The following is a 26,969-nucleotide window of genomic DNA, read 5'->3' as shown; positions in this document are numbered from 1 at the left end:
AGAACTGACTCATTGGAAAAGATCCTGATGCTGGGAAAGATCAAAGTCGGGAGGAGAAAGGGACAACAGAGGATGGGATGGTTGGATGGCATTTCTGACTCTATTAACATGAGTTTGAGCAAGCTCCTGGAGTTGGTGATGGACAGGGAATTCTGGCATGCTGCTGTCTATGCAGTTGCAAAGAGTCAGACACACCTGAGTGACTGAACTGAACTCGACTGATGCTTGATTCATATGGCATGTCACCTCTCTTCCCATTCTGTGGGTGGCTCCACAGAGAAAGGCTGCTGTAGGGCAGTGGGTACCTAGAAGGCTTAGGGTCTAAATCCTGGCCCTGCTGTTTACTATCCATTTGACCTGGGGCAAATTTCCAACCTTTCTGTGCTTCATTTCCTCACCTGTAAACAGGTAAGGGGATAATAGTACCCACCTCCAAAGACTGTTTGGAGGACTGAGTAGGTCCACATATAACATAAGAGTAAGTTTTCAATAAGTGTGTGTTTTACTAGGGCCTTCCTTGGTGGTCCAGCGGTTAAGACTCTGCTTCCCCACTGCAGTGGGCACCTGGTTGATCCCTGGTTGGGAAACCAAGACCTCATATGCCACACAGTGCAGCCAAAAACAAAAGAAAATAAGCGAACAAACAAACAAAATGTGTTTTACTAGAAAATCTTCTAGCAAAGAAAAGGAACAGCTTCATAGAGTGAAATCATTTCCAGGAAATTTTGTGTAAGCAAATAATGTTAAGTAACTCAGGGGAAAAAAAGTTTTACTGACCAATAAATTATTATGATCATTGTCCCTAATTGTTCTTATTGGATTTTTTGGGGGGGCTTTATTTCATTCCATTGTCTTTCCTAGGAATAAGGAAAAACTATTTTATTTTCATCTGGTAGGCAGACTTCCCAAGCAGGTTCAGTGATGGAGACTGACTGTGGCGTTATTGGTGGAGAGGTGTTTGAGGTTCCTAGCTTCTGTTTCTTGCTCTTTGGCTTAGAACTTGAGGATTTATCTTTTGACCATTCAGTATGTTTCAGCCTTTTGGTTTTCTCTGCTTAACTTGCTCGTGCTTCCGTCTCTCCTTTTGTAAAGAGTGATATTTAACATAGATTTCTAGGAGAATTAAGGACTTTTTAAAATGTTTCTATAAAGAGCACTGAGATATTTACAGGAAAAATGCTATGTGGACAAAGATGATATTGAGCTAGGATTCAGGACTTCTAGCAAATATGAAAAATGTATGAAATGAAACCCAGTTGTTAAGAAATACCTTTTTCAGTAACTGTTTCCCCAAATGTCCAGGAAGTAAAGGAATTGCAAAACCTTGTCTGTCAGTTCTGAAAAGGCCCTGAGAGATTATCTTGTTGAAATGTCTCCTACTAGTGTGTGTGTGAAGAGTTGCAACTATGGGGAATTATGAGTGTGCTTTCTTTAACTAATCTCATGGTCCAGTAATGTGAAGTGAAAGGTCACGTGGATGACTTACCTGTTGGTAAATTGTGCTTCTCCAACCAGATTTTCTAGGAAGAGGATAATAATCATAAACTCATAAGATGGGGTTATTGGATCTTCTGTATGGCATTGATATTGGATTGAAATAAAATTTTTCTTAACTTGGATTTTAGGATAAAGAAGGTGGTTTTATGGTGAGAGATTCCAGTCAACCAGGCATGTATACAGTCTCCCTTTATACAAAGTTTGGAGGGTAAGTAATCCCTCTCTCTTTTAATTCAGAATCTTTGAATACAGTTCTTATATAGTTTGCATGGATTCCTGAAAAATAAGCTGCTATTCAGAATTTAAAAATCTGAACTTGATTTCTAAAGTCTATGTGCAGTGCTGAGCTTAGTCGCTCAGTTGTGTCCGACTCTTTGTGACCCCATGGACTGTAGTTCACCAGGCTCCTCTGTCCATGGGGATTCTCCAGGCAAGAACACTGGGGTGGGTTGCCATGCCCTCCTCCAGGGGATCTTCCTGACCCAGGGATCAAACCAAGCTCTCCCACATTGCAGGCGGATTCTTTACTGTCTGAGCCACCAGGAAGCCGTAAAGTCTATAACATGTTTGTATTCATATCTAGTAATTTTCCTCATTTTCTATATATGTATTTGTTGAGAATGGCTATTGAAACCTTGGGACGTCCCAGGTGGCCCAGTAAAGAATACAACTGCCAATGCAAGAGACTTGGGTTTGATCTCTGAGTCTGGAAGATCCCCTGGAGTAGGAAATGACAGCCCACTCCAGTGTTCTTACCTGGAAAATTTCATGGACAGAGGAACCTGACTGGCTACAGTCTACTGGGTCACAAAGAGTCAGACACCACTGAGGGACTGAACACACACACAGAAATCTTAGCAGCATTCCACAGATAATTCCTTTGTACTGTGCTAGGTGCTAAGGCTCCCACACTGAGCAAAGCACATACAGAACCAGCCCTCCAGTCGCCTGGTGGGAGCTTCTTTCAGAGAAGCAAACAGGCAGTGCTGGTATAGATGCGTGAATGCTGGGCAGAGTGTATGTGTGGCAGAGTACGGGGGTACATAGCCCAGACACATCTGAGTTAGTCATTAATACTGCCTACTGACATCCAATCTAAGACCTGATGGGTGAGGCAGGTGGAGGTTGGAGGGAGGGGAACAAGTGTTTCTGACACAGGAAATTGCTGGACCCAGAAGTGAAGGAGCACTTGGTGAGCTGAGCAAAGCGTATTGTAACTAGATTGTAGAATGGGAGAGGTAGGGCAAGGGAGGAGAGGGGAACCTGAGAAGGAAATGTGAAGCCTGAGCTTTATCTTAACACCAGCAAGAGTTCTCTGAAAAGGACTTTCAGCAGATGACTCCAGATCTGTGTTACAGAAAGATATCTGAAACAGAAGTTGTACATGTTTTATAAGTTCAGTTTATTCACTTTTAGAGGTCCTCTGAACATTTGTAACATCAATAGCAGGGACAAAAAGCAGTAGCCAGCTAATTGCTGTTTTAAGACTCTATTAGTAAAGAGTTGGTAGAAATTCTTTTCAACAGTCTCATGCAAGAGATCAATGATGTTATCAGTGACCACTTTAAATCTCATCTGCTAATTTGAAAGGTAAAACTAAGAAGAACATGGGGAAAAATAAAATTTGTGTTGGAGACTAGATGGGGCTATATGTAGGGACCCTGGTAGAAAATATTTTACAAGTGAAGTTATGTTATTCCAACTTAGTTCTGACACATTTGGATTTTTGTTACAGCGAGGGTTCCTCAGGTTTCAGGCATTACCATATAAAGGAAACAATGACATCTCCAAAGAAGTATTATCTGGCAGAAAAACATGCTTTTGGTTCAATTCCTGAGATTATTGAATATCATAAGCACAATGCAGCAGGTAAGTGAGCTGTTAAAACCTATTTCAAATATGGTTAGAATAATTAGACATTGTGATGAGTTCTTCCTTGAGCAATTTTATATTGTAATTAGTTGTAGAATGTCATTGATTTAAAATGATTGCATATTAAGGAAATGATATATACAAAGAAAAATCAGAAATAATGACTAAAGAAGTACAGTCTTGACCTTTAAATGCAAGTTATTCTTGTAGGTGGCAAATGTTCACATTTTTGTGATTTATACCCTTGGTGCTGACAAACACTCTTTGCTTGACCAAACTTTAGGCTCTGGAACCATCTCCTAGGTCCATCAGTACATTTTCTTATAATGTCCAATTTTAGCAATAACCCTGCTATGTCAGTTTAACCAGAACCTCTTACCCTTGAGATCTGATATATATCTAAGTACCCTCAATATCTGATTAAGTTCCTCATCTCCAGTCATCCCCTGGGTGATTGTCAGGCATCCTGGCTTATCTTCAGCGAGAATAATCTTGTTGCAAGATTCCTGCTAGATTGGCTTAGCTAGAACCATCCCCACTCCTCCCTCCGCTGGTGTTTCTTGTAGTAATTTTCACCCACTGAACCCCACTCTTCTCCTTGGCGGTAAGCTTTCGCTTGCCCATGCTGTATTTGGAGTTGAGTCCGTCTCTCTCCCCTATTCTAAAATCCCATTGCTGTGGTCCCAATACCTGTCACAGTGGTGCTGAATGAAGCCTGCCGAACCATCTGTCTGTGACAGTGTCATTGAATTTTTTTTTTTCCTTTAACAGTACCAGACTAAAATTCAACATATGTCTGTGTCAGAGTTGTCACAGAAGCCACCAGATGAACAGCTTGGGTTTAGGTCTGTGTTAGAGGCTTCTAGAGATTAGAGTAATAGTGTCCCAGACAAGTTTCCCATCTTCCTGAATCTCTGCTACACTTGCCACTGAATGGGAATAAACCAAACAGCAAAAACAAAACCAGAGGCCACAGTTTTGCCCATTGAGGCTCCACAGGATGAAACAGAGAGGTTTCTAGCTTTTGACTTCAAAGGTCTAATTGAGTAGAGGTTAGCCAAGCATCCAACCCAATTTATGGAAAATTAACTTTGGATATCTTACTGAAGGCTTTTGCCAAGACTGTTGCTATTTGACTGTCTTTACTTTTCTCAGATAATGATAGAAACAGTTATTGAAATATAATTTAAAGTTCATCTGTATGATATGTTCATAAATTAGTAATTTACAGAGTTGTGTCAACTGCCACCATAATCTAAGGTCATTTTTACTACCCCCCACAAAGAAATCTTGAACCCATTAATAGTCACCACCTAAAGGGAATGACAACCCACTCCAGTATTCTTGCCTGGAGAATCCCATGGACAGAGGAGCCTGGTGGGCTATAGTCCACGGGGTCGCAAAGAGTCGGACACGACTGAGCGACTTCACTTCACTTCACTTCAACCCACTCCACCAGTCCAGCTCTAGGCAACCACTAGTCTACTTTCTCTCTCTACAGATTTGCCTGTTCTGGATTTTTCATGTAAATGGAATTATACAATATGTGGTCTATTGTGACTAACTTCTTTGAGTATAGTATGTCAGAGCCTCTATAAGTACTCTATTCCTTTTCGCTGATGAATAATCATCCATTGTGTGGATTTGTGTATCCGTTTGGTGTCATTCATTAGTTGATGGACATTCGGGTTGTCTCCACCTTTTGGCTGTTTTCAGTTATGCTGCTATGAACATATGTGTACAAGTTTTTGCCTGGGAACATGTTGCATTTTTCTTGGGTACTTACCTAAGAATGGATTTGCTAGATCATATAGCAACTCTGTGTTTAATATTGATGAACAAATTTCATATCAATTTATCCCCCAAAGAACTTTTTTTAATCTTTTATTCTATTCTTTTTCAGTGTTCGCATTCCTCCATTTCTATTTGTTCTTGTGTGAATTTTATTCTTCATCATTATCTCAGTTAATTCATTTCAGAAACATGTATTAAATGCCTGCTGCATACCAGTAGCTATGTCAGGCTGTAGGGAGACTATGGTGAACTAGATGTTATTAATCTCACCATCTGGTGGGAGAGACAGAGAAGTACATGAGAATATTAAATTACTATGAGATATGGTATACTAGAGAAAATACATTGTGCTACAAGGTATCTATAGGTGAAATACCTGGGATTTCTTATTTAGTACTTAAGCAACTTAAGTTAAAGGATTTAAGGTACATCTCTGATTTCCAGTAGCTGGTATTCCCAATCGTTAATGTTGTAGAGTCCAATTTTTTGTTTTTTTTTTTCTCTACTAAATGCTTTATTTTTTAAATTTATTTTTTAATTGAAGGATAATTGCTTTACAGAATTTTGTTGGTTTCTGCCAAACATCAGCATGAATCAGCCATAGGTATACATATGTCCCTTCCCTCTTGAACCTCCCTCCCATCTCCCTCTTTATAGAGTCCAGTTTTTATGCTGAGGTTACAAATACAGAGTTATGTCAGGTGAATCACTTTAATTTTTAGTAGACTACTGTAGTTCCATTTTATAATTCAAATCATCCTGGGAAAGAACATGATACAATAATTGATACTAATTTTTGGAAACTAACTTTAAACATCCTTTAAAGTGTTTGCAAAGACAGTATGCTAGCATGGTGCCTGATAAACACTGCATTTAAAAAAATAATGTTGAATGAATAAAAACATATGTATATTTTAAAAATATGAAATTGTCAACTCAGTAGTGAAACCAAGTAGAACCCTGTGGGGCCTTCCTGGGTACAAAAACCCCTGTGTGTTTCCCATTTCTTGTTTGTTTAAAAAAAAAAAGCCTCCCCTGAAATCCTAAGGACAGGCTCAAGCAGTTCATGATTAGAGTTACCGGATTCCTAGTTCCTCCTGAAAGTATATAGATAACAATCTGATGCATACCTTTGAGTTGCTCTGAAGAAACTAAGACCCCCATCCAGGTGCAGGAAGGTGACTGCCTGCTGACCACTAGCAGGTAGACCCCAGACTGGTTGGAACTAGAAGGCTGATGACTGAGATTCCTGAAACATCACGCTGTTACCTACCACCAGTCAGTAGAAGGTCCATGAACTAATCACTCATCAGATGATCCCCTCCCACAGCACTGTCTTTAAAACCCTTGTTGAAAGGCTTTTGGGGAGTTTGAGTCTTTTGAGTACAAGCCACACATTCTCCTTGCTCGGCCCTGCAATAAACCTTTATCTGCTCCGAACTCTGACATTTTGGTTTGTTTGGCCTCACTGTGCATCAGGCACACAGACTTGCTTTTGACAACGTAGGATCATCTTCCTTCCTTCCTTCCTTTACTTTTTGCCAGCATATAGCACAGGAGAAGGAAATGGCAACCCACTCCAGTGTTCTTGCCTGGAGAATCCCAGGAATGGGGGAGCCTGGTGGGCTGCCGTCTCTGGGGTTACACAGAGTCGGACCCTACTGAAGTGACTTAGCAGCAGCAGCACAGGGCTGTATGTACATACAGAAGATGAGCAGTAAGTGAATAAAGGAATGAATTTTGTGGTGAATTTCTAGTTTAGTGTTTTACTATGCGGAATGATTCAGAGTGAATTCAATTGCAATACTTTTCTTTGATTTCTAGGACTTGCCACAAGGCTGCGGTACCCAGTTAGCACAAAGGGGAAGAATGCACCAACTACTGCAGGATTCAGCTACGGTAACTCCTTTTGTAGTTGTGTGGGTAATTTTTCTTGTAAAGAACCCATTATCACAAGGCCAGTTTAGATGCGTAGGATTGTACATAGTGGAGCTGTCTTTATAGTCTGAAATGTTAGATGATTATATTTAATAGCTGTAGTAACCCTAAGTTTTCTGTTTTCATCATTATTCATTATTTGGCAAAAAAAAAAAACAAAAACCTGCCTGTTTGTGAAAAAGAAGCATTACCATGTTACTTCTAAATTATATCAAAGTCTTCCTGGTTCTCACCAGGCTTGGTTGGCTACTCACAGGAATGTAAAGATGGAGGTTAGTAGAAAAGAGATCCAATTTGATTGTCTTTGTGCTACTGGTGAAAGCCTTTCAAACAGGTTAAACTCTTTCCAACTTGATGGACTTGAAAAAAAAAAAAAACCTGAAGGAGAAGAATGGTAAAGGAGGAGGTATTTGTTTAAAAAAAAAAAAAAGAGCACCTTTAACTTTCAGGCTCCATTATTAGCTGATTATGCAGCATCTTCTTTCCTTCAGTTCACTCTGCTTTTATTGTGACAGCTGAGAATGGGTCCATCGTCCTAGAGAGTAGAAAGCCACCTTCTGTAGTTTACATGCAGGTTGCAAGTCTGCTCTCTGTTTTACCAGTGATAGTATTAATTGTATAATTTTTAGATTGACTTCGGTTATAGTTTGTTTCTCACTGATTTCTACTGTGTTCTCCTGCTTAAACTTTAACCACTTTCTCCTTCTGTCTCACAGAAAAATGGGAGATTAACCCTTCAGAGCTGACCTTTATGAGGGAGTTGGGGAGTGGACTGTTTGGAGTGGTGAGGCTCGGCAAGTGGCGAGCTCAGTACAAAGTAGCCATCAAAGCTATTCGGGAAGGTGCCATGTGTGAGGAAGACTTCATAGAAGAAGCTAAAGTGATGATGTAAGTTTCTGTGTTTTTTTCTGGTTCCCCTTTCTGTATTCAGAAGTGGCCCTTTGCCAGCTAACAGCCCTGGTGGTTTCTTTCTCTGCAGTAACTCTCTGTATGCTTAACTTCCCTCCCAGGAAACTGACACACCCGAAGTTAGTACAGCTTTATGGTGTATGCACGCAGCAGAAACCCATTTACATTGTTACTGAGTTCATGGAGAGGGGATGCCTTCTGAATTTCCTCCGGCAGAGACAAGGCCATTTCAGTAGAGATATTCTGCTGAGCATGTGTCAAGATGTGTGTGAAGGGATGGAGTACCTGGAGAGAAACAGCTTCATCCACAGAGACCTGGTAATCATGCCACCTGCTTCCCTGTCCCTGGCCAAATTCCTTTGTAATCTGGGTCAGCAGTTCAGTTCAGTTCAGTTCAGTTCAGTCGCTCAGTCGTGCCTGACCCTTTGTGACCCCATGGACTGTAGCATGCCAGGCTTCCCTGTCCATCATCAATTCCTAGAGCTTGCTCAAACTCATGTCCATCGAGTCTGTGATGCCATCCAACCATCTCATCCCCTGTCGTCCCCTTCTCCTCCCGCCTTCAATCTCTCCCAGCATCAGGGTCTTTTCCAATGAGTCAGTTCTTCGCATCAGGTGGCCAAAGTATTGGAGTTTCAGCTTCAACATAAGTCCTTCCAATGAATATTCAGGACTGATTTCCTTTAGGATTGACTGGTTGGATCTCCTTGCAGTCCAAGGGACTCTCAAGAGTCTTCTCCAACACCACAATTCAAAAGCATCATTTCTTTGGTGCTTAGCTTTTTTATAGTCCAACTCTGACATCAATACATGACTACTGGAAAAACAATAGCTTTGACTAGTCTACTGGAAAAACCATAGCTTTGTCAGCAGACAAGCAATGATTTATTCATACCCAAGTTTTGTTCTCAACAGTATTTCCCCATTATTTTTAAATGTGATAAATTTAACTTGCCCGATAGTTTTAACAGAAAGATCTTATTAAATCTAATACATGTAGTATATATAGTTATAGTGGTCTTATTTCCAAGTTAATAACCCTCCATTGATATTTGATCTTCACAAGAATCTCATGAGGTAGCCAGTGATAACAGATTTTCTGAGCACCATTGTCTTATATAGGGAAATTAGCATCAGAGAAGTGAGATAATTTGCATATGGTGATAAATGGGTAAGTTAAGGGTTGACTCATCTTTTGACTTAATACTAAGGTCTTTTCTAGACTAGAAGCAGAAACTATTATATAACAAAAATCCTTCGGTTCATTTTCTTCATTGGGAAGAGATGGAGGGCCATGTTAATAACTCCAGAAAATATCAGTAATCTTTTACTGGTTCTAAATTATTATGATAGAGACACTTCTTGATTTTCCTCTATCTTATTCTGTCTCCCTTTCTCCTCCATTCTTTTTCCTTTCTCTTTTTCTTCTCTGCCTATTATTGCCCAGTGTGTCTATTTTCAGTATGTTGGTAGAACTGTTAGTTCCTGTTAAAGTAGTACTTTGGCCACCTCATGCGAAGAGTTGACTCATTGGAAAAGACTCTGATGCTGGGAGGGATTGGGGGCAGGAGGAGAAGGGGACGACAGAGGATGAGATGGCTGGATGGCATCACCAATTCGTTGGACGTGAGTTTGGATGAACTCCGGGAGTTGGTGATGGACAGGGAGGCCTGGTGTGCTGCGATTCATGGGGTCGCAAAGAGTCGGACACGACTGAGCGACTGAACTGAACTGAAAGTATACAACACTCTATTATTAACTGTAGTAATCATGCTATGTCTTAGATACTCAGAACTTATAACTGAAAGTTTGTACCCTTTGGCCAACATCTCTTATTTCCCCTATCCCCTAACCCCTGGCAGTCACCAGTATACTCTCTCTTTATAAAAGTTCTGTTCTTTTTAACCCCCGCTTAGATTCCATGGGTAAGTGATACCATACAGTGTTCGTCTTTCTCTGACTGACCTTTTTCACTTGACATAGTTTATTCCAGATTCATCCACGTTGTTGCAACTGATGGGATTTCCTTCTTTTTTATGGTTGAATAATGTTCCATTCTGCATGCCTGTGTGTGTATATTTATATACATGTGTGTGTATATATATATATATATATATATATATATATATATATATAGAAGCAGAGACATTACTTTGCCGACTAAGGTTCGTCTAGTCAAGGCTATGGTTTTTCCAGTAGTCATGTATGGATGTGAGAGTTGGACTGTGAAGAAGGCTGAGCGCCAAAGAATTGATGCGTTTGAACTGTGGTGTTGGAGAAGACTCTTGAGAGTCCCTTGGACTGCAAGGAGATCCAACCTGTCCATTCTGAAGGAGATCAACCCTGGGATTTCTTTGGAAGAAATGATGCTAAAGCTGAAGCTCCAGTACTTTGGCCACCTCATGTGAAGAGTTGACTCATTGGAAAAGACTCTGATGCTGGGAGGGATTGGGGGCAGGAGGAGAAGGGGACGACAGAGGATGAGATGGCTGGATGGCATCACTGACTCGATGGACGTGAGTCTGAGTGAACTCCAGGAGTTGGTGATGGACAGGGAGGCTTGGTGTGCTGCGATTCTTGGGGTCGCAAAGAGTTGGACACGACTGAGCGACTGAACTGAACTGAACTGATGCATGTATATATGTACACAGGTGTACACACACACACAGACTACACATGCATGCAGAATGGATGTATATATACATACACACACATACACACACACATACACACACACACACCACATTGTCTTTATTCATTCACCCACTGATGGACACTTACATTGTTACCATATCTTGACTGTTGTGAATAGTGTTGCTATGTATACGGGAGTGCAGATATTCCTTTAAGACACTAATTTTGTTTCCTTTGGATATGTACTCATAAGTGGGATTGCTGGTTCATATGGTAGTTCTATTTTTAATGTCTTGAGGAACCTCCATACTGCTTTCCGTAGTGGCTGTACCAATTTGCATTTCCACCAACGGCATACAAATATTCCTCTTTTTCTACCTTTTATATTTCTTGCTAGTGTTTGTCATCTTGTGTTTTTGTTGGAGTAATTCTAATAGGTGTGAAGTGATATCTCATTGTAGTTTTGATTTGCATTCCCCTGATGGTTTGTGGTGTCGAGCCCCTTTTCGTATATATATTGACCATTTGTGTGTCTTGTGTTTTGTTTGCTGTGCCTTGTGGCATGCAGGATATTAGTTCCCTGACCAGGGATTGAATCCGTGCTCCCTGCAGTGGAAGTGCAGAGTCCTAACCAGTGGACCACCAGGGAATTCCCTGTGTGTCTTTTTTGATGAAGTATGTATTCTGTCCTTTGCCCATTTTTCAGTCAAATATTTGCTTTTTTTTTGGCTATTGAGTTGAATGAGTTCCTTATTTATTTTAGATATTAACGCTTTATCAGAATGGTTTACAAACATTTTTTCCCATTCTGTGGTTTGCCTTTTCATTCTGTTGATTGTTTCCTTTGCTGTGAAAAAACGTCTCATTTTGGTGTAGCCCTAGTTAGTTTATTTGTGCTTTTGTTGCCCATGCTTTCGTGTCATATCCAAAAGTTAATTTTGTGTATGGTGTAAGGTTAGGGTCCAAGTTCATTATTTTGCATATGGATATTTGAATTTCCCAGCACCATTTATGGGAGAGATTATCCTTTCCCTATTGTGTGTTCTTGGTGCCCATGTTAAAGATTGTTTAACCATACATGCGTGGGTTTAGTTCCAGTTTCTCTGTTTCTGTTCCGTTGGCCTGTGTTTCTCTTTTTGTGCCTGTACCATACTGTTTTGATTACTATATTTCTGTAATCTGGTTCAAAATCAGGAAGTGTGATGCCTCCAGCTTTCTTATTTTTCAAGATTCTTCTGGCTAGTCAAGATCTTTTGTAGTTCCATATGGATTTTAGGATTATTTTTTATATTTCTATGAAAAATGCAGTAGAATGTTGATAGGGTTGCATTTCATCCATAGATAATTTTAGGTAGTATGGACATTTTGTCAGTATTAATTCTTCCACTCTGTGAACACGGGCCATCTTGCCACTTAATTGTGTCTTCTTCAGTTTCTTTCATCAGTCTTATAGTTGTCAATGTACAGGTCTTTCACCCCCTTGGTTAAATTTATTCCTGCATATGTTAATGTTTTTTGTACTATTGAAATTCACTTGGTTTCTTAATTTCTCTCAGTTCATTGTTAGTGTATAGAAACAAAACTGATTTTTCTGTTTATTTTGTATCCAACTTTACTGAATTCTTTTATTTTTTTAACAGTTTTTTTAGTGGAGTCTTTATAGTTTTCTATATATAAGATCATGTCATCTGCAAACAGCAACAGTCTTACTTTTCTATTCTAGTTTGGATGCCTTTTATTTTCTTTTCTCATCTTGTTCTGGCTAGGACTCCCAAGTACTGTGTTGAAAAGAAGTGACAAGAGTGGGCATCCTTGTCTTGTTCTGGATCTTGAAGAAAATGCTTTTAGCTTTTCACCATTGAGTATGAGGTTAGCTGTGAGCTTGTAATATATGTTTTTATTATGTTGAAGTATATTACTTCTATTAAGTACATTACTTCTAATTTGTTGAGAGTTTTTAATCATGAAATCAAGGGATGTTCAGTTTTGTCAAATGCTTTTTCTGTGTCTATTGAGATAATCATTTTTATCCTTCCTTCTGTTAGTGTGGTTCCTCGCATTTTTTGATTTGCATGTATTGAACTATTCTTGTATCTCAGGATTAAATACCACTGGATCATAGCATGTGATCATTTTAAATGTGCTGTTGAATTCTGTTTGCTAATATTTTGTTGAGGATCTTGATATCTGTGTTCATCAGGGATATTGGCCTATAATTTTATTTTCTTGTGTCCTTATCCTGCTTTGGTGTTAGGGTAATGTCAACCTTATTAAATAAGATTGGAAGTGTACCTTTTAAAAAATTTTTGGAAGAGCTAGAGAACTCAAATTTGATGTTAAGTCTTCTTTAAATGTTTGATAGAATTCACCAGTGCAATCATTTAGCCCTGGACTTTTCTTTCACAAAACTTAACAAATTTATTTATTTTGGCTATGCTGGTCTTCATTGCTACCCATGGCCTTCTGTAACTGTGGTGACTAGAGGGTCTGTTCTAGTTCCAGTGCATGGGCTTCTCATTGCAGTGGTTTCTGTTGTTGCAGAGCGTGGGCTTTAGGGCACGCGGGCTTTAGTAGTTGCTGTGCAGGGGCTTTAGAGCACAGACTCGGCACATGTGGCACATGGGCTCCGCTGCTTATGGCGTGTGGGATCTTCTCGGACCAGGGATTGAACCCACGCCCCCTGCATTGGCAGGCGGATTCCCAGTCACTGGACGAAACTTTTAAAGACTACATTTTATGATGGGGCAAAGGACTTTTCAAACTTGAAGATGTGAAAAGGCGGTGGGGTGGGGTGGGGGTTAGGGGGCTTTCCTGGTTAAGAATCTGTCTTGTGGTACAATCGACACTGGTTTGATCCTTGGTCCTGGAAGATCCCACATATTGCAGAGTAACTAAGCTTGAGTGCTGCAACTACTGAGCCCATGCTCTGGAGCTTGCGAGTTGTAACTATTGAGCCCAAGAGCCCTGGAGTCTCAGAGTCCCGCAACAGAAGCCACTGCAATAGGAAGCCTGTGCACCACCAACTAGAGAGTACTCTCCACTTGCTGCAACTAGAGAAAACCCATGCACAGCAACGAAGACCCAGTGCGGCCAATGAGTGAATAAATAAAAAATTTTAAAGGCAGATGTGATCTGTGTAGCATTACTTATTGTTATTATTATGTGCGGTGATGATAAAGAACATCTCTTTGTCATATTGAAACTTGTGAACTTAGCACCTTCCTCTTTCTTACACTTGTAAAACTGATGGAAATCTGTAGTCTCCGTGGGTATGACAGAGTACACCTTAATACACACACCTTGGTGAAGGCAATTCTGATACGTTTGTGCCTGTGATACTGACATCAGTAGGGTATGTTTTTGTCATCCCTTAAGGAAGATTTTGATGGTCTGTCTCCTGGGGGAGGAGTCCTGGTCACCATCATGTAAAGGCACTGTAGGGTATCTTTTCAGGAATATGGAGATAACCCAGAGAATGGGCATTAAGTAATACTTTTAAAGAAACATTTAAAACACATTCAACAGGAAATAACCTCATTCTGAAGCATCAGGAAGAAAAATACATTTTTACCCTATGGCTTTAGCATTTTAAGTGATTGTCATCATGTCCTCCCTCTGAGAGATACTATGTGTTATTCCAGACTATTTTCTTGAACCTTGTAACCTTAAAGAGTGGGCAAGAAAATTTAAATAATCTAGAATTGTATTTGTCATAAGTGAAAAAGCAAAGTATATTATGCAGGGCTGTTCTTTTGACTGTTTGGGGTAGGGAAGACCAATCATTGAGCAAAACCACTGGGTGAAAGATTTTTCACCCATCACTGTGGTGGTTTTGTGTTATATAGCTCACCTAGTAAGAACCTGAATTAAGGACCTTAAGAGATGTTGTGACTATCGATAAGAAAATCAGGTAATTTAATAAGAATAGCAAAAAGCTGGTTGACCCTTCTGTTAGTCATTAGTGGCGACAGTTGGCAAAGATTATGTAATAGTGCCTTGTTTGCACATGAGACTTTTGACCTGTCTTTCTATCCATTCTTTCACATATATGTTGAAGATATTTCCATAGGGGTAAAAAAAATTTCATATAAGACACCTCTGCAAATGTTGACTGGCTTACAGTAAATTTAATATACACAGAGCTTATATTTTTCTATTTTTATTGAACTTTTACACTAATATACCATTTTAATGTTGTTTTCCAGGCTGCCAGAAATTGTCTAGTAAATGAGGCAGGAATTGTGAAAGTGTCTGATTTCGGAATGGCTAGGTAAGTCTGCGTAGATGTGACCATTTTCTCTAAATTTGGGGTGAAATTAAGGCTGTGGCCTTTCCCTTTAAAGTACTTGACTTTTTCTTTGCAGTTTGTGTCAACTTCTTCCTCTAAAGCCTATTTAAGAACTCTTTTGAAATATCTTTTGCTCCATTAGCAAAACATTAGAAGTATGCATCATTTTTGTACAGATCGATTTTTCTGCTTCTTAGTATTTTTGATATAAGGTTAGAAAATAAATTAGATTATATTTAAAAAAATTATTTGCTGAATTTGTCTAAATTGTTAGCTTTGATTTTTTTCTCAGGTAAACTGTTGAGAAATTATGATTACTTAGTGCTTCATTTGGAGAAGGCAATGGCAAACCACTCTAGTACTCTTGCCTGGAAAATCTCATGGAATTTCCCTGGTAGGCTGCAGTCCATGGGGTCGCTAAGAATCGGACACGACTGAGCAACTTCACTTTCACTTTTCACTTTCCTGCATTGGAGAAGGAAATGGCAACCCAATCCAGTGTTCTTGCCTGGAGAATCCCAGGGACAGGGGAGCCTGGTGGGCTGCCGTCTATGGGGTCCCACAGAGTCAAACATGACTGAAGCGACTTAGCAGCAGCAGCAGCAGTACTTCATTACGTGGCTTTAGTTGATATTCACATTAGTTCATAAAATTGATAAGCATGGAAATATTCTGTACTGATAAAGCAAAAAGGAAATCCTGTTAGCCATCCTGAGATAAAGATAAATGTATTAATAATAGTACTGTATACATTGTGTTAATCATTGTTAACCATTCTCTCCACTAGGTGGTAGTATAGCCTGTTAAATATACAGCTTTCTTTTCTCCCTGGTGAGGATTAAATTTCTAGAATCTTTTGTTTTGATAGAAATGTGTTTGGGGTACAGTTTTTAGAATAACCAAATCTGTAGTGTTTTTATTCTCCTAATTTTTAAAATTTTAGTAGTGTGTTATAAAAGACCTTTAAAAAGTATTTCATTTGTCCTTTCTTTCCCTCCTTACTTCTTTTCATTCATTCATCTGTACGTGTGTGAGTCCTAAGTCACTTCAGTCCTGCCCGACTCTTTGCGACCCTGTGGACTGGAGCCTGCCAAGCTCCTCTGTCCATGGAATTCTCCAGGCATCTGTACCTCCATCCATAAAAAAATTAGGTGCCTGTGCTGCGCTAGGCACAACATTAGAGATTGAAGCCTAGCAGAGGCTAAGACATTCGAGTCCCTGCCCATGTGCAGCTTTAATTCAAGAGGAGAGAGAAGCATAAGACCTCAGAAGCACTAAGAGGGGGAAACAACAGAGTGAGGTACCAGCACAGGGGTTCGCAAATATCAGCCTCCGGGCCACATCTGACCTGACACCTCTGTTTGTACAACCTGAGCCACCCACGGTGTTCACATTTTTTAATGGTCTGAAGAAAACTTAAAAAAATGTTATGACATGTGAAAATGATCTGAAAGTCCAATATCAGTGTCCATAAATATGATATTATTAGGACATAGACTCGTCTGACTGCTTTCTCTCGACAAAGGCCTGCAAAGCTGAAATATTCATGATCTGGCCTTTTACAGAAAACATTCGCCAACCCTTGTGATAGTGATAAGCTGGGGTTCGTGGGGTGGTGGGTGCTGAGTGATGTGTGGGGTGGGGTGATGGTTACTTTTTTAGGTCTGTTGCTCTGGAAGGCTCTTTGAGACCAGGATATTTGGAAAGGGACTCAAAAGGTAGGCAGTAGTCAATTAGGTGAAAAATCTGACTGTAAAATAATCCAGGTGGTAAGAAACAGCGAGTGCAAAAATTTGAAATTAGGGATGAGTTTGGCCTGCTCAGGAGTCAAAAGAGGGTCAGGGTGGTTGGCCCACGGCCGGCGTGAGGAACGGTTATAAAGCAGGCAAAGCCAGGTCATACAGCCAGGTCTCTCTCCTAAGGAAATTCAAGCCAAGGGAGGTTTGAAAGCCATTACTGTCAGAAATGGGACCAGAACTGCCGACTCTCAGGAAGTAATGACCCAGTGCTCTTTGTTTTCATTCTGTGAAGACATTCTGTATCTGCCAGGAAGATCTCCAATTTCATGCTTGATTTTCGTATATGTCAGTCTTTCAGAAAAACCTGTGCTTTTGCATCAGTCCCTCTAAAACAGTGGTCCCCAACCTTTTTGGCACCAGGGACTACTTTCATGGAAGGAAATTTTCCCATGGACCCAGGGGTGGGGGATGGTTTCAGGATGATTCAAGCACATTATATTTATTGTGCAATTTATTTCTATTAGTATTACATCAATTCCAGCTCAGATCATCAGGCATTAGATCTTAGAGGTTGGGAATCCCTGCTTCTAAAACACTCATTCCACACTCAATTCAAACTCTGCTGACAGGCACCCATGGTGGCATTGTCACCATCTTTGTCTATACAGCAAGGGAAGTTTGTGCAAGTATTTGAATATTTTCCCATGGAGCTTGTATAAGTTAACTTTATATGTCCCTGTACTACATAAACACCTTCCTCTTGCAAATACATACTGAACACATTATAAAAAGGGCTGAAGAACCCAGGTTTACCATCCCAATTAAGGATCCTCCCCAGGGGTAACTGGTGTTACCAGCTTGTGTGTGTCTTTCCGGAAGGACATAAATGTACTCCCACAGAAGAATTACATGCTATTGTTTTGAGTGTGTATGTATAGAGGAGGGATGTTGTGGTATATACACCACAGTGTACAGACATCATTTTGCTCTTCTTATTTGCTATAGTTTTAAGTGGTGCTCTGTGGAATCATGGGGGCAAAAGCACATGTTCCAGGCTCTTTGCACCACTTCCTTAGAGCAGCTCTGCTTTAGATGTTTTATAAATGCAGCCTTTGGGTAGAACTTGGTTTATAGGACAAAATTGCTTATTTAAAAAAAAGGTTGCAAGCTTTTATTGTGTGCTGCCTCCACTGCCTTATAAAAAAGAAAAACATAAAAGTGAAAGTGCAGATAGAATGTTACAGCGTTTCCATCTCAAGCACCCAGAGGAAGACAACAATCGCAGAGGCGTGGCTGCAGAGGCAAGCAGCTTCAACCGGATGCTTGTTGGACTTCAATCAACTGTGTTTTGATTCTGGGGTGGGCGGCGGGGGTGGGGGTAGGAGGGTATTAAAGAACCTGTCCAAAATAGAGATCATAACTCACTGTCTTACCCCAGGTATGTCCTGGATGATCAGTACACGAGTTCTTCTGGTGCTAAATTTCCTGTGAAGTGGTGTCCACCTGAGGTGTTTAATTACAGCCGCTTTAGCAGCAAATCAGATGTCTGGTCATTTGGTAAGACTCGCGCTCCACTTCCCCTCAACTCTGCCCTAAAGAGGAAGTGGGTGCATTGTTTGGCAATCCTTCTCGTCTTCCAGGTGTCTTAATGTGGGAAGTATTCACTGAAGGCAGAATGCCCTTTGAGAAAAACACCAACTATGAAGTGGTAACCATGGTTACCCGCGGCCACCGACTGCACCAGCCAAAGTTGGCCTCCAGATATGTATACGAGGTGATGCTGAGATGTTGGCAGGAGGTATTACACTTTTGGGGTGCTTTCTTCCTCAGTCTCTAAAGCATTCAGGGATCTGGGCTTGGTAGATTTTAATTTAATGTGTGGTCATTATAGCCTAGTGCATGCTTTACATGATTTCAGACTCTTAAGTAGGAAGCTGCTCTTCTCAACTCGGTCTGAGTAACAGGAAGAAGATGTGAAGATGAGGAAAACACTAATAATAAGATAGTCAGTTCAGGCTGCCCTTTCCCTCCCAAGTGGGCATCCTGCCGTGGTTGCCTGAGTTGGGGGCTCTGGGAACAAACCTGGAGAAGTAGCTCTTCTTTCAGTGGCCCTCTTGTGTTATTGAAATATATACTCTTTCACCAGAGAGGATTTCTTTCTCCAAGCCTCAAATTCCTCAGGTCTTTTTACTCGTAGTCTTTGGAAGCTTTCCTTCTCCATGTGTTGAAATGTTACCTCATAGAAGAGACTGGCTTCCCTGGTGGCTCAGTGGTGAAGAATCTCCCTGCTAATAATGCAGGAGACGTGGGTTTGATCCCTGGGTCGGGAAGATCCCTTGGAGAAGGAGATGAGAACCCACTCTAGTGTTCTTGCCTGAAGAATCCCATGGAGAGAAGCCTGGCAGGCTCCAGTCCATGGGGTCACAAGAGTCGGACCTGACTGACAGTTAAACAACAACGACAGAGATTAGACACGAAAGTGACTTTTGGAAGAAAGTCGCTTCAGTCGTGTCCGACTCTGTGCGACCCCATAGACAGCAGCCCACCAGGCTCCCCCGTCCCTGGGATGCTCCAGGCAAGAACACTGGAGTGGGTTGCCATTTCCTCCTCCAATGCATGAAAGTGAAAAGTGAAAGTGAAGTCGCTCAGTTGTGTCTGACTCCTAGCGACCCCATGGACGGCAGCCCACCAGGCTCCTCCATCCATGGGATTTTCCAGGCAAGAGTACTGGAGTGGGGTGCCATTGCCTTCTCCAACAGTAACATTAGTTCACAAGTATTACGTGATAGGCACTGTGCTAAGTGCTTTCGATTAGTCCTCAAAGTAACCCTGTGAAGTTTGGATACATTGACCACGGTGTGGATGGGGATACCATGTTAATGCCTGCCCAAGGCCACTTTGCCGTAGAGAAACAGAGTCCTGTCCAACTCCAAAGCCCATGCCCTCAGTCACTTGCTATCATTTGCCTCCTAAGAGCATTGATTGGGATGGGAAGAGGCCTTCTGGCCAAGAAGTGGCGCTGGCCGGGAGGGGATAGTGTGAGCAAAGATTGGGTGGTGGCACTGGACGTAGTGTGTGTACACAAGTGTGGAGACTGTTCTGCTTGAGCATAGAGCCCAGGTGAGGGTTTTGTGGGAAATAAAACTGGGTAGCAAGGCCATGGGGGTGGGACAGGTCACAGAGGGCACTGCAGGGTAGCAGGACTTGATTTTACAGGTAGTTGGGATCTCTACTAGGTTCTTGAGTTGGATGCAAAAGCTGTGGGGCAGAAAGATTAGTGTAGCAGCAACACACGCAGGATCAGTGAGACCTGATGGAGAGGTATGTGTGCTCCGGTCCGGAAGCAGAGTCCCTCACTCTGGTACGCTGTGCTGTCTGAGTTTGAGCAGTGAAAACTCATTTTGGGGATGAGTTCTGGAACCCACAGCTTCTCTTTGATTTTGAATTATAGAAACCGGAGGGAAGGCCTTCCTTTGAAGATTTGCTGCGCACGATAGATGAGCTAGTCGAATGTGGAGAAGCTTTTGGAAGATGAGTGGTGCTGTGACCGACGGCTTCCAGATTCCAAAGCACGAGGATGAAATGGCACTTTGTGGCAGACTCTTAATTTATTTAGCACTTGGACGGGTAGATTGTTTTACTTACAAAGTGGAAACACCTGACGCATTTGCTTCATGACCAGCCGTAGGTCTGTGACTGAATCTTCTGGATTAATGGAAATGCTGGCTTAGACAAAGTGGTTAAAAGCACCCACTTTTATTCATTCCACAAGGGCTAGAGTGCCCACTGTGGGCCAGGCACTGTACCCAGGCCCCCATAGTCAGTCCATTTCTGGGGTGTACATGGGGTCATGTCCGCTGGTATCAGTGGAAGGCCAGGGTAATTGGGAGGAGGAAGGGCGTCAGAGCTGCAGTCCAGCCACCCATCTGCCCCGTGATTTCTCAAAAATCTGGGCCAGGGTGTTGTCTAGAATGTGGGTTCTGGATGGATCAGTACCCATCTTAGGTTTTGAAACATCTGTTTTCAAGATTGCCATTAGTATTTCATTAAAACATATTTGTATGCTGTACATATTATAAATATATATAATATATAAAGTTATATATTTATAAGAAATGAGTTGTCTTTTTTTTAATTTAATTTTTATTGGGATATAGCTGATTTCATGAGTTGTCGTTTAATTGAAACATTTAATGCTGTAATACATGAGCCAACCTTCTTAGGACATGGATTGTCTTAATTCCTTTTGCCCCAGGGATAAAACATTCCCTACTGAAGAGGAATGTCTGGACCCTTCTATTGCTTGTGCCCGCTCCTTACTTGAGTAGCCATGTTTGGGGTGCCTGTCCAGTTTAAGCCCCCAGCAGGGTTTGTGTTGGGCTAAGTGGTCCTGTCCATGGTATCCACAGCTAATTGAAGTTGGATGGAAAATTGAACTGGGTTTCCCTGATGGCTCAGATGGTAAAGAATCTGCCTGCAGTGCAGGAGACCTGGGTTCGATCCCTGGGTTGGGAAGATCCCCTGGAGAAGGAGACGGCAACCCACTCCAGTATTCTTGCCTGGAGAATTCCATGGACAGAGGGCCCTGGAGGGCTGTTGTCCTTGGGATCACAAAGAGTTGAAAGGTCCTGTCCATGAAATCCACAGCTAATTGCAGTTGTATGGAGAATTGAACTCAGCCATTCAGTTAGTCTCTGTGTCTGAAACTCTGTCCCTGGACATAAATGCTGTGAGTGGAGGTGTACTCTGGAGCAGAAGGATCAGTGATGATCAGCACAATGCCTGTCCCCACTGCCTGCAGGATGCAGGAGCAAGCCAAGTTCTGGCAGAATCCAGGAAACAGCCAGGAATAATGGAGAGCATGGTGTACCAAGCTGTCTCCCAGATGGTTTTCAGGAGGCCTGCTTGGACTTGAGTTCCTGTGTCAGAGAAATTTTCTATTATAGCTTCATAGTAGACCCTGTGATTGAGGTTATTTGAGTGGGTTTCTGCCCCTTATAATTTCTGACCAAGATACCATCTGAATTAGAACCTCATTTCTTCATGAGCCCAGGGAAAAGAAACACAGTCTCTATCATGAAAGCAAAGGCCATGTATTGCTCCACACAGGATTGTTGGTTTTGAAGCCACAGAAAGCCCAGGAGGACACAGGGGCTTTCTTCAGGAATTCATCTGCTCCAGGGGCCCTGGTCTTGACCCTGTTCTGTGCAGCACTGTGTGAACACTCCTTATGTAGCATTCACTCAGTAGTTCTTATGTGAAGAAGCTACTTAATGCCCGGCAGCGAGTTGTCTTGACCAGCAACATCCTATAGAACCTCCCCCAGGAATAGCTGCAGAGGCTAAACCACAGTGTTGCCAAAGAAACAGCTCACAGGAGGGCAATGCTGGGTTCAGGAGTATACCTCTCTGGTTCCCTAAGCAAGTAACAGGTCAGAAGATGAGCGCATGGCCTCAGAATAGCACAAATACTGTTCCCTAGCTACCTGTTTCCTCTAGGACTCCCTGTTGATCTTGGGACATCAAAAAGGCACCTCTGTGGTTCGTATGTTTGAAGCACGAAAATGTCTTCCTCATTTATGCAGGGCCCAAAGAAACCTGTGTACTGCAAGACTCGGGTTTCAAAGGATTTATTATGGCTCTTGCTTCCAAGAACGAGCTGAGGCCTCCATGTTTAATTTTTTTTTTTCAAACTGCACACTCAAGACCCACTTCCTTTACCATCCTGCAAGTCTCATGAACAAGGGTGGGGCTGCTTCTATCACATGCCAGCTTGTAGGGTACATGCCAGCTTGTTGGGACCCAGACAGCATGTCTTCTACATGTGACTTCTCATTTCCCTGTTTACTCTGAGGATCTAGAGGCAAGAGCAGGCAAAGTCAAGGTGAGTGACCCATCTACCCTCTTTTGTTGACGGCACTGACTTGAATACTGCAGCGGTGGTACTGTGTGCTATGTGTGCTAAGTCACTCAGTCGTGTCTGACTCTGCAACCCCATGGACTGTAGCCTGCCAGGCTCCTCTGTTCATAGGGATCCTCCAGGCAAGAATACTGGAGTGGGTTGCCATGCCCTCCTCCAGGAGATCTTCCCGACCCAGGGATCAAACCCAGCTCTCTCAGTGGTACTGCTGCTGCTGCTGCTGCTAAGTCGCTTCAGTTGTGTCCGACTCTGTACGACCCCATAGATGGCAGCCCACCAGGCTCCCCCGTCCCTGGGATTTTCCAGGCAAGAACACTGGAGTGGGTTGCCATTTCCTTCTCCAATGCAGGAAAGTGAAAAGTGAAAGTGAAGTTCCTCAGTCGTGTCCGACTCTTCGCAACCCCATGGACTGCAGCCCACCAGGCTCCTCCATCCGTGGGATTTTCCAGGCAAGAGTACTGGAGTGGAGTGCCATTACCTTCTCCACGCAGTGGTGCTAGAACCATTTAACTGAAAAAGTGCTTAAATGGTTAAAAAAAATTATACATGTTGTATGTAGGGAAAAACAAGACGTTTGAAGGAACACAAGCTGTGGCTGGCTTCTCTGAGCAGCACCTTCATATGACCCTGGAGAATCATCTTTCCAGTCTGTTCAGTTCAGCTGCCTTCCATCCTTCCCTGTTCCCTACCTAATGGAAAAAAATAAAACATTTGTCCTGAGCCTTGCCACAGTCTGTTTCTTGCCGTCCTCCTCATCTTCCTGTTTAACCGTACCCCCATCACAACAACATATGCATATATTAACTGTAGCTCATTCAGGGAGTTGGCTGTGCACAAGCTGTAGCCTACCTTACAATCATTTTCACTCTTTTTTCCTTCCTTCCTCGCCTTGACGACTCCTGCGCCTCCCAGCCACATCCCATGTTTCCCGTTTGACCTTGAGGAGCTACATTGAAAGTGCTAGGTGGCTTTGATGAAAAAGGAGAAGCTATAGCCCTTGCCTAACAGTTGATGAATACTTTTGATGGGAAAGCAAGATTTGGCTACATTTGGAAACATCTTAAAAAATCTTTAAATCGTTCACTAGAACGTTTTGAAAAAGTTTTTTTTTTTTTAAATATATATATAAAGCCCTAGCTGCAGCAAAAGAAGTAGAAATAGAAGAATCCACCCAGAATATGTAAAGAGATCTTAATCTATAAAGCAGGAAATAGGAAGGGCCATGTGAATTTGCTATGTCTTCAGCGCACTTGTTCCCTTTAGTTTACTTACTTTTTGTTTATTTTTCAGTGGGATAAAGTGAAACTCCTAAGTGCATTTTTATCATTGATAATGTTACCTGGGGATGGGTTGGTTTTCCCTCCTCCCCACGGAATAAATTTTCTTCTGATGGTGCCGAAAAGTGTTAGTACTGAGCCGGAGGACAGAACATTCTAGACGTGGTACTTCAAAACTGATAATCTAGTTCTGTTTCTACCATGAACTGTGCCCCTTATCCCATCTGTGCCTCCATTTCCTCTTCTGTTCAGAGACAGAAGTTTGCATTCATGCTCTTTTTTTAAGGTCCCTTTTACCCAAACCTTGTGACTTCTTGAAATGGTCTTTGGTGGGGTCACCCACACAGTCGGGAAGGAGGAGCAAACAGCAGCTACCCTCAGATCTGGATGGAGATTATTCAGCTTTCTCTTATATAGGCCATCAGGTTGTCATTCACACACTTCGCTGAGGTTTTTAGAACAGGAAAATAGGTGGGGTTAACTTTGCCCGTGAGAAACACCCTCGGTGAGCTATGATTTCAGTTAAAAGATGTGTTTTTGTGACAGGAGCATCGCTGGAGACCAGAAGGCTGTATGCTCCCCACATAAGGCAGCATGATTCTTTCCACTTGTAAGTAAGATGGCTCGGGCCTTTGTCTTCAGGGCTTGTTCTGGGCTTGGTTCTCACTCTTGAATTCCAGAAGTTATGATCTTTGCAAGATAATTTCCCCAGATGTTGTGACAGGGTTTTGTTTGTTATTTGACAAGCATGGTGATGATGTCATTTTAGAAAATATTCAGCCTTAAGAACGCAAACCCCCCCCCCCAAATTTCTGTGTGTAGAAATGTGATCAGTTTGAAAAGTATTTGTGTTAGAATATTTAGTGTAGAGAACTGAGGGCAGAAGTCTAGGATACCAAGTTCTAGTTCAGGATTTGCTGCCACCTTCGGGGGTCACCTTTGGCAACTTCTTTATGTGAGGTCCCCATCTGTACAGCAGGGACCCTCTTTTTGCCTACCTCCAACACAGTATAATAGAAAACAAGAAATTAAAATGACAGGTTCTTCATGAACTTAATTTTGGAATGGATTTGGAGGACTATTCAGTCCCATGTACAAGTTTTGGAAATGCATATTAATTTACCTTGAAGACTCAGAGAGACTTGTTATGCAAGAAATTAAAAATTGGGAAGAAAAACACTGATTTGAATACTGGATGAGTATGAAAACTATGCTCAGTAACATCAGAATAAAGCAGTCAAGGCCAGCTGACAACAGTTTTTGCACTTCTGATTTTTTAAGTGGCATTAGGAAAAATTGTTTGCAATTTTTAAAATGTCATGGGTTTAAACTAAATCACCTCAGGACTCAATAAGATTTGTAAAAAAAAAAAAAAAAAATTATCCAGGCTATCCCACTTGTACTTACCTGAGCTATAACTTACTGTCTGGATCCACACATAAAGGTGGATGCCTGTTATCAGACTTACAGGCAAAGCAGAGTGAAGCGCTAAGAGCTAAGAAGCAGTAACCCGTGTCCCCACCTCCCCCAGCAACAGGACAAAGATGAGCAGTGACTTAATAAGAACCTTTTATTAAAAGCCATGTGGGCATCTGTTCTTCATGTCTCCTGTGATCAGAACTAGAGAAAAGGCTGTAAATAACAGGAAGGATTCAGTTATATATAAAATAAACAGTGAGGGTTGAGACAACGATTAGATTGCCCAAAGGACTGAATAAGAGGTTGCCTATTTGTGGGGATATTTTGAGGATCATTCTGTCTGGTCTGGAAGGGCATAGGTTTGATGAACTACCACTGTCCTTTCCAGCTTCTGATAATTTGACTGCATTGTGAGAATCACCAATTTATTTATTCCAACAAAGTGCACTTAGATGTGACTCTGTTTCCTCCTGGGTGAAACAAATGAGTGTTTACTGCCAATGAGAGAAAACTGAGGGGTGCCCCAGGGTGTGTTAGTACCAACTGAAACCGTATTTCTAAGTGTTTGCTGGGCCACAGTCATTTGAGAAACACAGTGGTGGTTTTAAGGGTTGTCATAGAAGTCTGGCCTCCTAGGCTGCTGCTGTGGGACAGGAGAAGGTGGAAGGTGAGTGTTGATCATACAGACCGGTGGGCAGAGCCTGAGGGAGGTGCCAGGGCCCTGCTCCAGTGAGGGTCAGTTTGTGAAACAACAACTAACGGCTGCTTTGAGGACAGTCCCAGCCCAGGGGATTATTTAGGGCGCAGGGACCAGGGAGAAATGTTGGGGGCTCGTAAAGCTGACTACCGCCCTCCCTTCCACCTCATCATCACCTTATTTCTCGTTTCTTTCCAGTTTATAGAGAAGAAGGAAAAGTAATCTTTGAGTGCTTCTTAAGTCTTAGTGTGTCCAAAGTGTGCCTGGGATACTGGTAAAAGGTAGTTTTCTGGACTCATAATTTGATCGGGGGTGGGGGTGGCGAGGTAAGGACCCCATGATCACGCTACCTTTCCTGGGCCTCTGATTTCAAAGCCCCTCTTATTCCTTCTTGTTCCTCCTTGGGCCACCTGATGGAAAGAGCTGACTCACTGGAAAAGACCCTGATGCTGGGAAAGATTGAAGGCAGGAGGAGAAGGGGGTGACAGAGGAGAATGAGTTGGTTAAATAGCAGCATCGAGTCAATGGACGTGAGTTTGAGCAAATTCCAGGAGACAGTGAAGGACAGGGAAGCCTGGCGTGCTGCAGTCCATGGGGTCACAAAGAGTCAGACGTGACTGAGCGAACAACAACTGAACAAACAAAAACTGAAAAACAACAACATTCCTCATATTTGAGTCCCACACGAACCCCTTTAAATTAATATTCTGTTATTTCTTTTCCAGTTAATACGAAGATAAGGAGGGTGGCTGCATAGGCATCTCTAAGGTGGCCCAGTGATGCCTCCTCTTGCTGTCCACACCCTTGCATGATCTCTCTTCTCTAGTATGAATGGAGTATGGTAGCTGGGCTGGATAGAGTGCTCCTGGGAGATGAGCTTGCAGCAGACTAGCTTCTGTCTTAGCACTCTCAGACTTCCTGTCTTTTGGAAAGCCCACTGCCATGCTGTGAGCCTTCTTGGACAGCCTATGGAGAATCCCCATCCC

The 26,969-nt window shown here is 42.1% G+C and overlaps 2 protein-coding genes across 6 annotated transcripts in view; both read left to right on the top strand.

The window, feature by feature from the left end:
• Positions 1–20,787, top strand: part of TEC (tec protein tyrosine kinase) — a 159,801-nt gene extending 139,014 nt beyond the window's left edge. For 3 of the 4 annotated variants that reach the window (XM_069593085.1, XM_069593086.1, XM_069593087.1), the window contains 9 exons: positions 1,626–1,705; positions 3,233–3,366; positions 6,988–7,062; positions 7,818–7,989; positions 8,112–8,328; positions 14,850–14,914; positions 18,110–18,228; positions 18,312–18,469; positions 20,123–20,787. In XM_069593085.1, coding sequence (XP_069449186.1) covers positions 1,626–1,705; positions 3,233–3,366; positions 6,988–7,062; positions 7,818–7,989; positions 8,112–8,328; positions 14,850–14,914; positions 18,110–18,228; positions 18,312–18,469; positions 20,123–20,206 — 1,104 coding nt within the window. In that variant the 3' untranslated portion in view covers positions 20,207–20,787. The remainder of the gene's footprint in view (positions 1–1,625; positions 1,706–3,232; positions 3,367–6,987; positions 7,063–7,817; positions 7,990–8,111; positions 8,329–14,849; positions 14,915–18,109; positions 18,229–18,311; positions 18,470–20,122) is intronic. The other variant, XM_069593084.1, reaches the window with a different exon arrangement.
• Positions 20,788–24,225: 3,438 nt separating this feature from the next.
• TXK (TXK tyrosine kinase) overlaps positions 24,226–26,969 on the top strand; it is a 61,606-nt gene continuing 58,862 nt past the window's right edge. Inside the window, exon 1 of one of the 2 annotated variants that reach the window (XM_069593081.1) lies at positions 24,226–24,477. In XM_069593081.1, the coding sequence (XP_069449182.1) occupies positions 24,462–24,477 (16 nt within the window). In that variant the 5' untranslated portion in view covers positions 24,226–24,461. The remainder of the gene's footprint in view (positions 24,478–26,969) is intronic. The other variant, XM_069593079.1, reaches the window with a different exon arrangement.

The sequence above is a fragment of the Ovis canadensis genome, chromosome 6, assembly GCF_042477335.2.
Source record: "Ovis canadensis isolate MfBH-ARS-UI-01 breed Bighorn chromosome 6, ARS-UI_OviCan_v2, whole genome shotgun sequence".
Taxonomy (NCBI): Eukaryota; Metazoa; Chordata; class Mammalia; order Artiodactyla; family Bovidae; genus Ovis; species Ovis canadensis.
Note: the sequence above shows the minus strand (reverse complement) of the source record. Positions and strands in the feature narration are given on the sequence as shown.